This window comes from Netta rufina (assembly GCF_964035555.1).
Source record: "Netta rufina genome assembly, chromosome: 17".
Taxonomy (NCBI): domain Eukaryota; kingdom Metazoa; phylum Chordata; class Aves; order Anseriformes; family Anatidae; genus Netta; species Netta rufina.
In genome coordinates this window covers 4,152,226-4,166,945 of record NC_140141.1, presented here as the reverse complement: position 1 = coordinate 4,166,945, position 14,720 = coordinate 4,152,226, and the positions used below count along the sequence as shown (strand labels likewise).

At 48.5% G+C, this 14,720-nt stretch overlaps 1 protein-coding gene across 10 annotated transcripts in view; it reads right to left on the bottom strand.

Moving 5' to 3' along the window:
• FBRSL1 (fibrosin like 1) overlaps window positions 1-14,720 on the bottom strand; it is a gene marked incomplete at its 5' end in the record, with an annotated part of 515,014 nt that overhangs the window by 377,634 nt on the left and 122,660 nt on the right. For all 10 annotated transcript variants that reach the window (XM_084297481.1, XM_084297487.1, XM_084297482.1 and 7 more), the window contains one exon: window positions 687-887. In XM_084297481.1, coding sequence (XP_084153607.1) covers window positions 687-887 — 201 coding nt within the window. The remainder of the gene's footprint in view (window positions 1-686; window positions 888-14,720) is intronic.

The following is a 14,720-nucleotide window of genomic DNA, read 5'->3' as shown; positions in this document are numbered from 1 at the left end:
CTGCCATTTGGCACCGTGCTAATGGACAACTGGAAAAGTGTTCATAGATACAGGCTGCTGTGCCAGGTGGATTTCCAACTGATGAATGAGCACTGAGTCACCAGCAAACCTCCATGCTGAGCAGCAATAAGTGATAAACAGCCTGCCAACCATCGTGCCTCTCCTTTGTCACCTCCCTGGCTCTGCACACACTGTGGTTAAGATGGGAGTCTGTACAACCGCCCCCTCCGGCACCACAACTCTTACTGAATTCATGCTCTATCACGTTTCGAAGGGCACAGAGAAAAGACTCCCGAAATCACAACTTACACTAAACTGACTTCCAACGTCTGCAGTACTTGAATATTCCCTCCTTCCCAGGATACTTCTTTGGGGGCACACGAACTTAATTCATGAGATGGACACATTCACACTTGCAACTTCCACGAGCACATTAACAAGCAGGTTTTCTCCAAAGAAGGCTACAATCTGCCTAGGAGCCACAAACCTATAGTGTGAATTACTACACTTTCTCAAACCTGCAGGATACAAAGGAGATCTGCTCCTTTCTTTCCACATCACCCAGCACACCTGGGTTACCAGAAGTACCAGAGAAGCCATTTTACATTAGCAACCCCAGCCTACAAACAGGACAAGATTTCCACGGCCACGATGCAGTCATTTCAGGTGAGAAATGATTCCCCTACCTGTTTGGTTAGCTTCAAAGGGAGTTTCTTCTTCACCCGTTCTTTGCCTCTTTCTGCCTCTCTCTCAGAGCTCCCAGCATCATTATTATGGCCATTTTCACTTGGCTCAGCAGACACACAGTTTTCAGATTCTCTAGGTTTCTTTCCTGGATGCCTCTCCCATTTCTCCTTCCGCTCCTGAGGCTTTAGTGACATGTCCTTCTGCAAAGAAGAAAGAAAATAGTACGTCCTTTAAATTCGTTATGACTTCTTTTAAGCATTAAGCAATATAAATATTAAATAAAAACACAAACAAGACAGCATGTTCTTTCCAGAGATGACTTAAGATGAATAATTAGGCGCACAGAACGCAAACAGTAATTTTAGATTAGATTAGGATGAACACTCTGCAGGCTATGTGTTTGATTAATTTCGGAGATGCTGGAACTGGTTATGAAAATGAGTTTGCTTCAGATTAATTCAGGAACCATATGTCAATAGCACCTAAACAAATCAGCATCCCGAAGAACAGCATTTAACTCCGCTCATCTGAAAGAGGGATGGTTTTTATTTCGTTTTGTTTCTGATCTCAGAAAGTAGCATAGCAGACCCCCCTTGGGCCTGACAGTCTCTGTTTCACAGCGTGTTCATATGGAGAAACACACTTTTAAAGCCTAACACGCATTCAGTAAGCAAGCCGAGATCAATGCCATCTATACACATAACAGAGGTTGAATACTTCTAAGTGTTAAGTGTCTGCCCTGAATCAGAGCTATAACATACAATCTAAACGCAAGTTAAAAGCTGGTCTGTCATGTCACGGCGATTAACACGAGGAAGTGAGATCAGAGAAGGGAATTACTATCGCTGTCCCTGGCATCTCTGAGAACTGTAAGCCGAACTCTCAGTGACAACTTATCGACCTCTCCCCCTAAACACATGGTACAGAAAAAGAGCTTAAGAAACAATATACTAAATCACTAAGACGTGAGTTCATTACAGCTGGTTAAGATTTTCACTATGTCTTTTATTAACTGCTGAAGGGTCAAAATTAAGCCTTCTGGAATGCTTTGCAGACTCCATACCAATTAATTTTTTACGCAAGGTAACTGCATCAGATTAGGAAATACCTTCAAAAGCAATGCTGACCATGCCAAAACATGTCAGCTTCAGCCCGAGAAATGTTTCCAAATGTCTCGCCCCCCTCCTGACTGAATTACACCGTTAGCATTGGTATCCTACAGGAACGGAGCACACAACACAACCCGCTCATATTAACAAACACACCTTTGCTACCGCTACAGAGCTCACAGAAATCATTAGCTCTCTAGCCTCTCAAAATCTAAAGCCCAACAAAAAAAGAAAATTGGGAATTGGGATGAAATGCCCTGCTGATTGCTCTAGATTACTTCCTCCCCCTCTCGTTTAATTAGTGAATTGACTGCCTTAGCATGCAACATGCTGATTGCACTCCAAATCACTCACCGCTTCAAGTTGCCCTTCCTTGGGAAGCAAGATGATGCACTGACACTTTTAGGGCGGCAGAGACATGGGAACTTGAGTCACAGTGATAAACTACATAGAGTTGTTTCCTATTCCAACCCAGGCCAAAAGACAATTAATTATCCAGCAGCCAGACAATCCCTACAGACCTCAGGCAGGGGTCCTCTGAGAGGCTGGCAAGCTCCTCTTAAAGCACACATATACACAGCAAGTTGGAAACAACAACAACAACAGAAACAAAACAGAGAGATACCACTTCCCACCCCCAAATTAAATTAAGTAGCACTGTCTCAGAGGCGCAGAACAACAGAATACAGCTCAGCTTGCCAAATCCGTAACTAGCGAAAGAGCAAAAAAATGATTGTCTGGCATTATTCACTGTGAATGATGAAATGAAGAATACCAATTAGCATGTAGTTGCTCGCTTTGGTTTTTAGTTTTAAGATAACACTCTACAGCAGCAGTCTGAGATGCCACTAAAAGAAGGTCACACTGTCCTATTTGCTGAGAAGCTGCTGAGATAGAAATCAAAATGCTAAGCTTTAGTAACTAATCAGAAACTAGCGCAATGGAAATGACATCTGCTAACTGATACTCAGCAAAACATTAGAAACAGAAGTCACCAAAAACGTGCACTTCTTCATAAAGCCAGCTGCAGCTGCAACGTGACGGCGGACGCAGGGAAGATGCTGCACAGAGCAGCACGGGCCCCGCTGAGGGAGAAAGGAGGCAGTGGTAAGTCAATGTCCCCACCCGAAAGCACCAGAAAGTCAGGCAGTCCTGGCCCACCTGTCATGTTCACTTCTGAAGCTGCTCTCAAAGGCAGTAAACGGCAGTTTAGGTTTTAATTCCAGCTGGCTTCGCATGGGGATTGAACTCCTCTGCATGCCTCAGGGAGTTCTCCCTCAGTACCACCCACAGCACACTCACTGCAGGTTTTGTAAGACTCACTTTCCCTCAGAACTAGTCAAGAAAGCTGCATTTTTCCCCTTACTGAAACTGGAAATGAAATTCCATACTTCGAAATTTGGCTTTTTATCCCCATTTTGTTTTGAGATTTAAGGTTGCCTCATCACTGAGCTACTAGCAAAATTAATTCAGGGAGTACACTCCTAACTGGATCGCCGCCAAGCAAATAACACATTCACTCGCAACACCACTTGCGTTCAAGAATCTCAAGCACTTCCCAGGCAGCCCTGCATTAAGACCCAGGCTCGGGTAGCCAAGGCTGCTGCTTGCCTACGGGATGAAGGCGGAGAGAGGCATCCTCGGCTCTGCGGCACGTCTGGGGCCACCGTGGGGAAGAAGCCAAGTTTCTCAGCCCTGTGACAAGGGAGATTATTCCCTGGTCCCACTCCTCCCCACTCCAGCAGAGGATGCCGCTCACAGGGCTTCGCTTTTTCTGGGAGTGCAGGATGCTGAACTCAGCTGCTGCCTACTGACCGAGGGTGACAGAGGGGCTGGTTTCTTTGCAGTGAAACACAGACCTCTCTGCAGCCTCAGGCAGAGAGCAGGAGGGGACTAATAGGGGCTCTGTTCTTGCCTCCTTTGTTTCCTTGTTTTATTTACTCTACTAAAACAACCCTCCAGCAGTTGCTCTTTTACTAAAGTTTATGACCTCCAAGTTGGGGACCTCATTTAGCACAAGAGCTTACTATTCTTGGATGTGCTTGTGCATAGGCAATTTTTGGAAAATGTAAGCGCATACAGAATACACAGAATGCTGCTGCGGTGAACACTGACTGGTGCACGGTAACTTCAATCCAGCGAGTCCAGCCCGCAGGTGAGTCTGGCCTTGTGGCAAACCGCTCCCCTGGAGCCTTCCCCTGAGAACCATGGACCTGCAGCTGGTTTCGCCCTTTGCACATCATATAAAACCTCGGGGATCCCCAGGCAGTGCCTGAGGTCACAGCCCGAGGTCAGAAGGACTCCGTCTCCATCCAAGGCTTTCTGGCAGAGCTGCCCCCCCGGCGTTCGGAGCCCGTATGCCCCTGCGGCAGGGAGGGCTGGTGGATGCGGGCCTGCTCCCTGTTCTCAGCTCCAGGAAGGAGATTGCCAAATCTCGTTCCAAAATCCACAAAACCATTTCGCTCCTTACTACTTGCTGCTGCTAGGGCTGTCTCCTACCTGTCCTCACTTCAAAATCTCTCTCACACCTTCCAGGGCAGGCTACAGCCTCTCCATCTGCAGCCCCTCGTCTGTCTGGGCCCCAGACTGCGAGCAGATGGCTCCAACTGGCTGCCTGCGCACAGGGGAAGGATCGGGCCTTTCCCCAGAGCCTCCTTCCTGGCAGTCACCACACGAAGCACGCAGATTCTATCACCCCATTTGTTTATTCGGATGTACAAGTATCAAAGACCACGTCCAGCTGAAAACCTAACTGTGGTAACCTCCTCCCTGCGCCGAGAAAGGCCTCAGCATGGGCTGGCAACCCAAACATGTCAACCAGATTCCGTGACAGATTTTTACCACAATAAAATCTTGATAAATGCTTTTTCACTTCTATTTTGGCCCAGGCTAGTTACAGTTGTACAACTGCACCTCTGCTCGCAGTGGAGCTGGTGACATCCCTCACCAGATGAAGGCTCCTTCCCCCAAGCTGCTTCTGCCAGCGGCACGCAGCCGCCATCTCCAGCGAGACGCGAGGTGCGCAGCCCTCGCTTTACAAATAAAGCTATGAATAATGCGGGTGCACGGCCGTTGGCTTCGGAACGAGATTGTTCTCACCCCTCAAGTGCCACAGCAAGCAATTTCTGTGCAGTGGTCTCCATGTCGTCTGTTTGATCAGGAAATAACCACCAGCCCTAGAGGGCCCTGGCGCAAGCTCACACCCGCGGCTACCCGCTGGCTGCAGTTATCGCCGCGTGTTTGCTCAGCCCGGCTCAGGCTCTGCCTTAATCCTCTGAGTTTGCACAGCTATTTGAGATCTCAGAGAGCATGCAGGGGGAGGCTTGGGTTGTAAATACCTTTCAGACAGAAGGAACACAAAGAGCGAGAAAAAAAGCACAAAACCACACAGCTAGAAGAAAACCTCAAGTGTGCTGCTGCGGGGTGCAGAGGACAAAAATAACATCTACCATTAGTAAAATAACAACCCTCAGCCCTCAAGCATCACTTAGAAATGCAGCCCTGGTGTGAAACCATGTCTGTTACAATCCCGTCTCCAAGGTCCATCGGACACTGCAAGCCTCACACGGGCAGCCAAGGACTGGTTACACTGCTCTGTTGCCAGGCTGCCTCTGCTGACTTTAAAGGATTATATGGGCTGTTTTCCCAGAAGGGAAACAGCCTCCAACTCTCTCCACAGCTACCTCACAGGCTGTTCATTCCAGCACTTATTCCTTAAGTTGGGGAGCATGAAATATCCCGCTGAACATCAAACAGGAGAAGGATTCACGCACAGGAAATACAAGGAAAGTGCTGTCGCTGAGAGTGCCCCCACTTGTCCCTGCTTCTGCCTCCCGCTGCTCTCAGCAAAACTGCAATGGAAAAGCCCCCGAGGATCTGAGCACCATCTATCCTTATATTAACTTCAGCATGCAATTAGCAGTAGGGCTGTCAAACACATTTGTTTAACAGTTCAGAGAGAGATCGTGGCTCAGAGATCAACTGGAACAGATTTACTTTTAATTAGGGTTTTTGTTGGTGCCGGTTGGTTGTGCTGATTTCTTTAATATTCCTACTGACCTGGTACCCAGTTTGTACAACAGCACCACAGAAGCAAATGCTGCTTTAATAATCTTGTGCCTTCTAAGTAGAAAAAGTACTTCACAGATACTGACAATACCTCTACTAATAGAAAACTATCGTCCATTTTGTTGCATAGAGGTGACACAAGAGACAGCAATTTAAAGGGAAAGATAATACTGGAGAGGTACATGAGAAAGATTCAGGAAAGAAATGAACTTCAGAGAAGGAGAAACCACTCCAAGATCAGGATCTAGCACAAGAAAAGAGGAATAGCCAACAGGCAGATGAAATGAAGTGAATAAGAAAAAAACAGGGAGAGATATGGGATGGGAAAATGGTAACTGTACCAGCAGACGGCTAGCAGGTATGACCACCAAGATGACTGAAACCGAACTCTGTGCTGAAACTGTGCTGAAAAAGGCAGGAAATAGGTGGAGACAGAAAGAGCAGCAGGAGCAGGCACAAACGGTGGGAGAAGAGGAGTCTGAGAGCTCTGCCTGGCAAGCTCTGGGGCAGAAAGCCCCGCCGAGGGGGGCAGAGGAGGCAGGCGCGTGCCCACGGCTGCTGGCTGGAAGCGTGGCCCGGCAGCTGGGGCAGCAGGCTGCTGGCACCCCGGCCGCGAGGCTGCAGCTTTCCCGGAGGGGGAAGCTCTCACTTTTCCTGTAACATAACACACGCTTGTTTGTTTTACTTTCCCACCCTCTCTTCTCCCCCACTGCGAGCTTCACTGAAAATGTAACTCAAGCCCCAAGCCTTTCAGCCAAAGCCACTGCAGCTTTTTTTTTTTTTTTTTAAAGCAAAAACACGTCTAGGTTTGAAGTGACTCTCTTGCTTTGACCCTACATTCAAGCAACACAATCAATATCAATTAAAATGATTGCAAATGAAATCCTTGCTTGTTTAACCTTAGACTGCAATTCTCCCTTCCTAGCTGACACATTCCAGATGAGTTTGGGTCTTGCTTTTTAAAACGCATCACATTTGCTCTGACCCTGTCAAGTGTTTAGCTCAAGAATAAGATGGCTTTCTGACAAGACAGCTTTGGAAATGTTAAGACATTTGAAGTTGCCACTGGTTTGCAGGTTTATGATACATGATTTAACTTTAAAATAAAAGCGGATGAACCAATAAACTCGGTGTAATTGAAACAGTCAAATTTATTACCAGCGGCTGCGTTCCTGTCACCTGTGAAGAGCTGAAGAGCAATCTGCCGGCACTCTGCTAAATGACCACTTGTTATTGTCTCGCAGGAATTAAGACCTTTGCTGCTAGACCTTGAAGACACCGTACCAAATAAGGTACCTTGGACAAACGTTACTTCAAGCCAAAAATTACAGAAAGGAAGGTCAATGTCATTCTACTTCTAAATGCATTTCAAGCCACTATACGTTCACAAAGCTTTGCCCGCTTGCAGAACCATTCTGGAAGTGGTGTTTAACAGCAATTTATGGGAACAATAGAAGAAGGAAGGCACACAGCAAATACCTCATCTGTAGGAAGAGGTCAAGGAAATCTGCATGAATGTGAACATATGGCTGTCCATGTTTTCAGTATAAACCTTTCTTCACCATCACCCACTGGGGAGATAGATAAACAAAATCTACTGTTTTAAGGCACAGTCTGCAACTGCACCAGGCAGCAAGCCTTCGCGTTCTTCCTTCTCCTCCAATTTCCTCTTTGGAGCCTGTGGGTGCCTCACTGCAGAGAATTGCACACATCTTCCCCACTACCTGCTAACAGACATACTGTACAGCTATTAAAACTCCCACAGGTGCTTGCTGTCCATCAGAGAGGAAATGATCCCATTTTAAGCCATCAGTATTTCCTCTAGTGATGGCAGTAAATGCCCGACGAGTGCTCACAGAATTACTGTCAGCGGAAAGTGTGTCAGAGAGCAAGGGAGCTTAAATGATTGAAGGGAAGCTGGGGCACCATTTTCAGGTAGCTGAAATGAGGCATATTGCAAGCCCAGCCTGCCCAGCTTTCACAGCCTGCAGGAGTGCTGAAAGGCACTGCTGTTCATGCTCTGCAAGGCCAACCTGCCCAGCTTCCGCAGCAGATAAAAGTGCATTTAGGCTGAAGCTGCTTTCAGCCAGGACTGTGGGCTCAGCCGGCCCGGTTTACGCAGCGTATGAAGGATTTGGAAAAGAGCTTGTGCTTATCTGACAGCACCTACTTGAGCTGATTCCAGCGGCATCGCCGGGGAGAGCGTGCCTCCTGCAGACCGAGCGCACGAGAAGCGCCGCTCCTGCAGCCTGCCGTCACCTCTGAGAGCATCCTCCCGAGGGGAGCAATCGGGGTGGCAGCATGCGATCCTGGTCTGGCGTTTGGGGGAAAATACTCAGAGTATTGCACTCGGGTGCAAATACTCAGAAGCACTGCTGGGGGCCCATGCTGCTGACAGGCAGCAGTCGCGAGCTTGTTTAAAGAGCACAATATAAACACTTAATCTGAATTAATTCCCCCCTCTGCCCGGATTATGGGAACAGGCACTGCTATCGAAGTCAAACCACTCCCACTGAGTGACAGAATCAGGACTTGAGCAGCCGCTCCTTGCTGCAGCCAGATGTGGCTGGTTCAGCGCTCATTTCCAGCCCTACCAGGAAGGCAGCACAACCCCGAGCCTCCAGCAGCACCAGCTGGCCCCAAGCTGCCAAAGGAAAAGGCATCAGGGTCCTACCAGCCCGGACTGGTACAGCAGATGGATGTTTTACCTGCACCAATTTTCAGTTAAACTTACCAGAAAAAGCAGGAAGGCACCGTTGAGTAAAAGATATCTCCAGCCTATTTGTCCCTATGGGCAAGAATACTTAGAAATATCAGCTCCCTAAAATTAGGAACAAAAAGAGATAACACAACCATTTCAAACACTGCAGTGCGGGGGACGTTGTGCTTCCCTGAGCTAAACCAACCTGACCGTGGGCAGACGGACAGGGCTCACGGCTCATTTACCACCGCCGCTGCCTAAATTGGTCTCCTCAATCTATACTTGTGTGTTTGAGGTTTTCATCTTCATAGTGCAAAGTATCTAGCAACCACGTGAAGACTGAACTGGCTACCACGTGAACGAACAGCTTGGGGCTTAGAAACTGTAGCTCTACCCTTAGGTAGGTTGGTCATGAATTCAAGAATCTCAGGCCTGTTTTTTTCAGTAATTCACACTAAAGAAACGCAAAGCTTTCATTTATTTTCTGGGATTCCTAACTCAGCTACACGTGTAGTCTCCACTCGCTTTTAGTGCACACTTCTAAAACGTAGCCATGAAAAATGTACTGCTCTTAAGGCAGCGGCACGTAAGGAATTAAATGCTCCAGACAAATCTCCCACGGGATGACAGACTCAAACGCATCCAGTCTGCAAGCAGCTGTGGACGTTCTGAGGTTCTGCCTCCATCCTGTGCTCTGTGACCACCCCCGAGGAAGCACACCGCTCCCAAGGACTCAGCAGAACAGAGGCATGGACGCTGGCTGGCTGCAGCCGAGCAGCTTGACACAGTCTGCACAAAGGAGACGAACGCTCACAAATCCACTCCTGCCAGCTCTCCTGGAGGGGCGAGTCTCCAGAAGAAAAACCAGGCATATCCTGAATCCCTGGTGCTGCATGATAAATTAATTCCTGTTCAAACACTATGACACTAGAGGCATTTTTACCAACTCTGCAGTTGCCCTCAGTGGTAGGCAACAATTTGCAGTTCAGCTGTCATGAGGTCTAGCATGTGTATTAAATAATTAGTCCTCTGGTAGTTTCTTTTGGCTGGGAAACAAATGAGAAGAAACATAAATGATCCAACAACAAGAAATATGTAGAAGGCAGCCACCTCTACAAACAGCTGCCCATAGTATATTACTTCAACCTAATGGGAAAACGCGGAGTGAGGTGACTTCTGGCACAAGAGAAATGCCTCGCTAAACGTCTAAATGTCACCGACACTAATAAAAAGTCCAGGACAGCGCATCTGTGCCTCTCTCGTCATCCTTGCTCTTCCTCAAACATGTCACTGGAGAAATGTATTTTGCAACAGAGGACTGCAGCTGTCAGTCTCGCCAGCAGCTATGTTCTCCTGCCTCGAGTGGCTTAGCACACCACGTGCTCGCGAGCAGCTAATCTATAACTGGTTTGCTAGAACAAACAATAAGCAACCAAATGTTTCCATATATCCTTAGGGCTTCAGAGAATAGCTCCAAACATTCTGGTATCAGTGTCAGGAGTGAGGTATTCATTTATATCCTAGGCAATCGCTGAGAAAGGGGAAACACAGTATATAGCAGGCAATTTTGATGTATTCTGTGTTATAAAACATTTTTCAGACAGAGAGCTCAAAGGTCATTAATAGATTTTCATATGTTTACAGACAGCAGCAATTTCAAGCTCTGTAATTTTAAAACTGCATGTCAGTCTCTCAACTTCCAGCTGTTATTTCAACATTAGATAATGAACACAATGCAAAGGTTACACAATCACTTGAACCAGCTTATGCTGTAGATCCAGTCAGACAAATCATTATTAAGTTCTAATTACACATACATTATTTTACAACTCTTATTAGAACAGCAAGGCAAATCCTCTTTTTATAAAGAGATCAACAGTTTAGAAAAAGAGGCCAGACAGGCTATTCTCTTAACGTGTCAAGGTTGCTCTTCTCTGCCCCTCCACCCCCTAAACCCCTGATTTCTAACAGGCATGGGGACAAAGCTGCACCTGGTTACAGCAACCCGTGGTGCTCAGCCAGCCACCAGCCCGCAGCTTGCTCAAGTGCTTTACAGGCTCCGAACACACAGACACTGCCACCCACTTAAAATAACCATCTTTGATCAGAGGGGGAAAAGTGCATAGTGGTTACCCTCTGTACCGGCTGAACATGCTCCTGTTTTTAATGCAGACAGCTACTTTCAAACCAAAAAGGCACCCTCCAAAACTTCACTTTTCCCAAGGACTGTGTTGCTATATCTCTGGGCAATTGTTACCTCGTAATGCCCTGCTCTGACTCTGTTACCACGCAGTGTAATGAACGACACCATTCAACTGCGGAGGGGTCTTAAGGAAATCCGGGAGGTGCTGGCAGGCGCACCCCTTTGCCCAAGGAGCACACCAGCAAAGTGGGGTTTGCTCGCACCTCTTTCCCTGCCCCCCGTTATTCCAGGCAGCACACAGCGTTACCCACTCTGGTTGATTCCCAAAGCCAGCTGTCAGTCACACAGCACGCAGCTTCAATGGGAATTGAAGAACCGCATCCCTAAGCCTCGGCTTTGAAGCAGGCCAGACCAGCAACGTCCCTTTGTGTGCGCGAGGTGTCCCGCGGTGACAGCAGCGCTGCCCTGGCACAGCGATGCCTCCCTAATCCCCAGCGCACCCTTAGCCAGCAACGAATTTCACACTGGGAAATTCCTTGCTTTGACATTAAATAATTCCAGCTGGGATTTTCAAAGGGTAAGAGATAGGAGCCCAATCCCATCACATTTCAATAGGAAGCCCCTAAGGTTTATTTTATTTTGAAAAAGGAAACCCGGATTCCATTCTCATTTCCATCCCATTTTCCTCTGGGAGATGAACGTGGAAGCAAGAAACAGAGAGCAAGAGCAATGCTAATGGCAAGGCAGGCTTACAGACTGACACACGACAGCTCCTGGGTACCTCAGCTGGCACCATGCAATACAAGAAGGAACAAACAAATCAGTGCATTCATTCATTCGAGCTGCTCCCAGAGCCCAGGAGTAGCACTTCTGCTGGGTTGGTCTCACTTGCCACTGAGGAAGAAGTTCCTAGCGAACACTCTACCAGGAGGTAGACAATTAAAGCTCAGGAGGGAGCAAAAGCAGCAAGCTGCGGAAAGGGATGTGCAGAAGGGAACTGTGCTCCTCTTGTCCTTGGAAACTGTGCTCCTCTTCTCCAAGCACATCGTGTAAGGCCTGAGGCAGGCGGAGCTGGGGGGCGATAACCCCTGCGGAGGAAGATGCCGCAGAGAGGTGCCATCACCTCCTCCTCCTGCTCTCACCTAACCCAAAGCACGGGGTGCACGTTTTTGCATGTTTTGTCTCTCTTTCCAGTATGTTTAGAGGACTTTGTTTCTTTCTCCCCATCCAAGCGGTGCTAAAGAGGGCCTCTGCCACCACCTTCCCTTCCTCAGCCCCTGGGAACTGACCTGTGCTCACTGCTTAGTTCTCCAGTACAGAAACCTGTCAGCATTTCAGGTTCCTCAGAACAGAGCCCAAAGGCTGGTTGGTTTGCAGGATCTGTTTTCTTCCTGCCTGGAACAAGGCCTTGCCGGTCAGAGACGTGAGAAAGGGGCATTCATGCAAAGTTTTCCACTTGCTGCCTGCGCTCAATTTTGAAATGCAACAGGGAATTCAAACACGATACAGAGCAGCAACTTCCATCACTGCTAACACACTCGAATTAGTGAAGAGCCCTTGTGCATCTCACGATTCATGGCTCCGAGGGTATGACTTGGCTTCTCCTTTACTGCTCACAGCACCTTGTCACTGGCACGCATCACGGGGCAAGAAATAGAGATGTAGCACGCGGCGTTCGGTTGTTCAAGTGGGCATGGCCCTCCGGCAGGAGCTGAAACTCCAGTCCGTGTGAGCAGGGTTAGAAGGGAACAGATGAAACCAGAGACACCGGAGAAGAGCCCACATGGAAACAGGGCTTCTTGGGATTGCTTCTGTCTCGCAGCTCTTAATAAGCCCCATCACAGCTGCCATCTCCACCAGCTATCTGCTTCCTCGTGTAGATAACCAGAAACAGAAGAGCTGACGTGGCGATGGCGCTGTACACGTGCTGTGCAGCATCTCGCTGCTAGCGTGGCGCGAGCAAGGCACCAGCACGTCCCGCACCCGCGGCTCCCACCCCAGCTCTCAGCGTGACCATGCGAGAGACACCCGCCTAAAAAATTCAGTCCCCTGGAGAGCCGCCGGTGCCCACCAGCAGGGAGGACGGGCGGGATGTGCAGGGCAGCCTCCATCGCGGCCTCCATCTCGGGAGGCTGTCGCTAAGCAACGAGGGGCTCCGCTACCCGCAGCATCCTCCCTGCAGCATCCTTCCCTTCCCTTCCCTCCTCTCCCCTCCGCTCCTCTCGGCGCCCGGCCGCGCGCTCCTAGCCCCCCAAAACCCGGCGTGCGGAGCAGCTCTCCTCGGGGGGTTCGGGGAGCACCAACAGTGAAGACTGCAGATACAAGTGTGTCAACAACACCATGCTTCGGAACAAGATAAAAGGGCAGAAGGGGAAAATTTGATGCATCTGACCAAAAGTACTCAGTAAAGCAGAACTGGGAGACTCCAGGTGTCGTTTGCAGGGCAGGAGATGGATTTCCAAGGTCCCCACTGTGACTGAGCACAATTACAATCGTAAAGTCTCCGGTTTGGGCAGGACCACAAAAGCAGGTGACCCCTGAGACCAGTGCCCGCCCTGCAGTGATGAAGGAGCAAACGCCTTCCCAAACCCTGCAGATATGAGCTGCCAGTACAGAGGCCATACAAACAATAGGACCAGTTTGAAGGTTGAGCCATCCTACAGAAGGCAGTGATCTGCAGAGCGCACAGCCACCTTAATTACCATGCACTTAGCAGCAGCTCTCCCCTCTGCACACTGAGTACATTTCCCATCCACACGTTATTCTGTTATTGATGCTGATGAGGTTTGTAGCTCTCAAATCCCATTAGGGAAAGCCTTCCTCTAGCAAAGAAAAAAAAAAAAAAGCGTCTTGAGAAGGTGAGGGAAAGTTCTTTCTTGATTTAAAAATAACATTGCCACTTGGTTGTTATCACGCCTTTCTCATTAGTGATTTTTAAAGCATAATGCTTTAAGAATCAACATTTTGATTCCCCCATTTTACAGGAGGAGGAACAAGCAAATACAAAGTGACTTGCCCTAAACCAACCATGATTCCTTTGGCAAATTCAGGAGGAGTTTCTACATCTCCCAGGCCACGCAGTGCTCCAAGAGAACCAACACAATGACAGATATCTCCTCCCGACACTAGAAAGGATTTAACCCTGGTGGTAGATGTAAGATATTTTTTTTTTCTTGGACACACAATAAATGCAAATGCAGGTATTAGCTACATAGGAGGCAACAGGTGGGATTTGTCCAGCTTCAACCTCACATCCTTTTGAGTGTCTTAGATAAAAACCAGCTTGAGAATAGCAGAGCCAACGTGATCAATACATTAAGTCAAGCTGTTTGTTACCAGAAGAGTAGAACTGGCAGCTCTTCTTGGCTCCTGCAATATGACACATAACCTGGCCTTTCTAATGCGCTGCTTTGGCTGGCACCCAAATCCAGCACCATCTGGCCAGCATGCGCGTATGTGTACAAAGAGGACAGAAGAGGCTCCTGGCTGACAGATGAAGTGACATATCAGTGCAGCGACACGGACTCCAAATCTCTTCAGAGGCTGCAGAGCCAGCTACGCGCCGTGGAAACTGGCGGCCAGCGAAGTGACTTCAGGGCACTGCGGGCTGAGAGCTGCTTGTCCACGAGAGAGCCGGGTAAACATTTGTTTTGTTTGTAGAAACCCTTAGCAATGCCACAAAAATATGCAAAATTATTTTCCTGGGGTAGGTTCAAAGCAGAGGGTATCGCATTTCCTTCCCTGCCCAAAAGCTAATCCCTGCATTCAGAAGCCTGATTTTTCCACCTCTGTTTTTACATTCAGCCTTGCATGACGCCCTCCCGGCATCACCCAGCAGCCAAAACCAACGTTACCCCACGGCTTAGGGCCTCCCAAAGCTTGGCCCGCCAGTTGCGGCACAGGCTGCTCCTTCCTCCTGTCCTGCCACCAGGACGCCACGCGCGGGTTCTGCTCAATTCCGCTTCGAGCACTTCAGCGATGGTTTGGCAGTAAGGAAATGGGAACCCTGGGT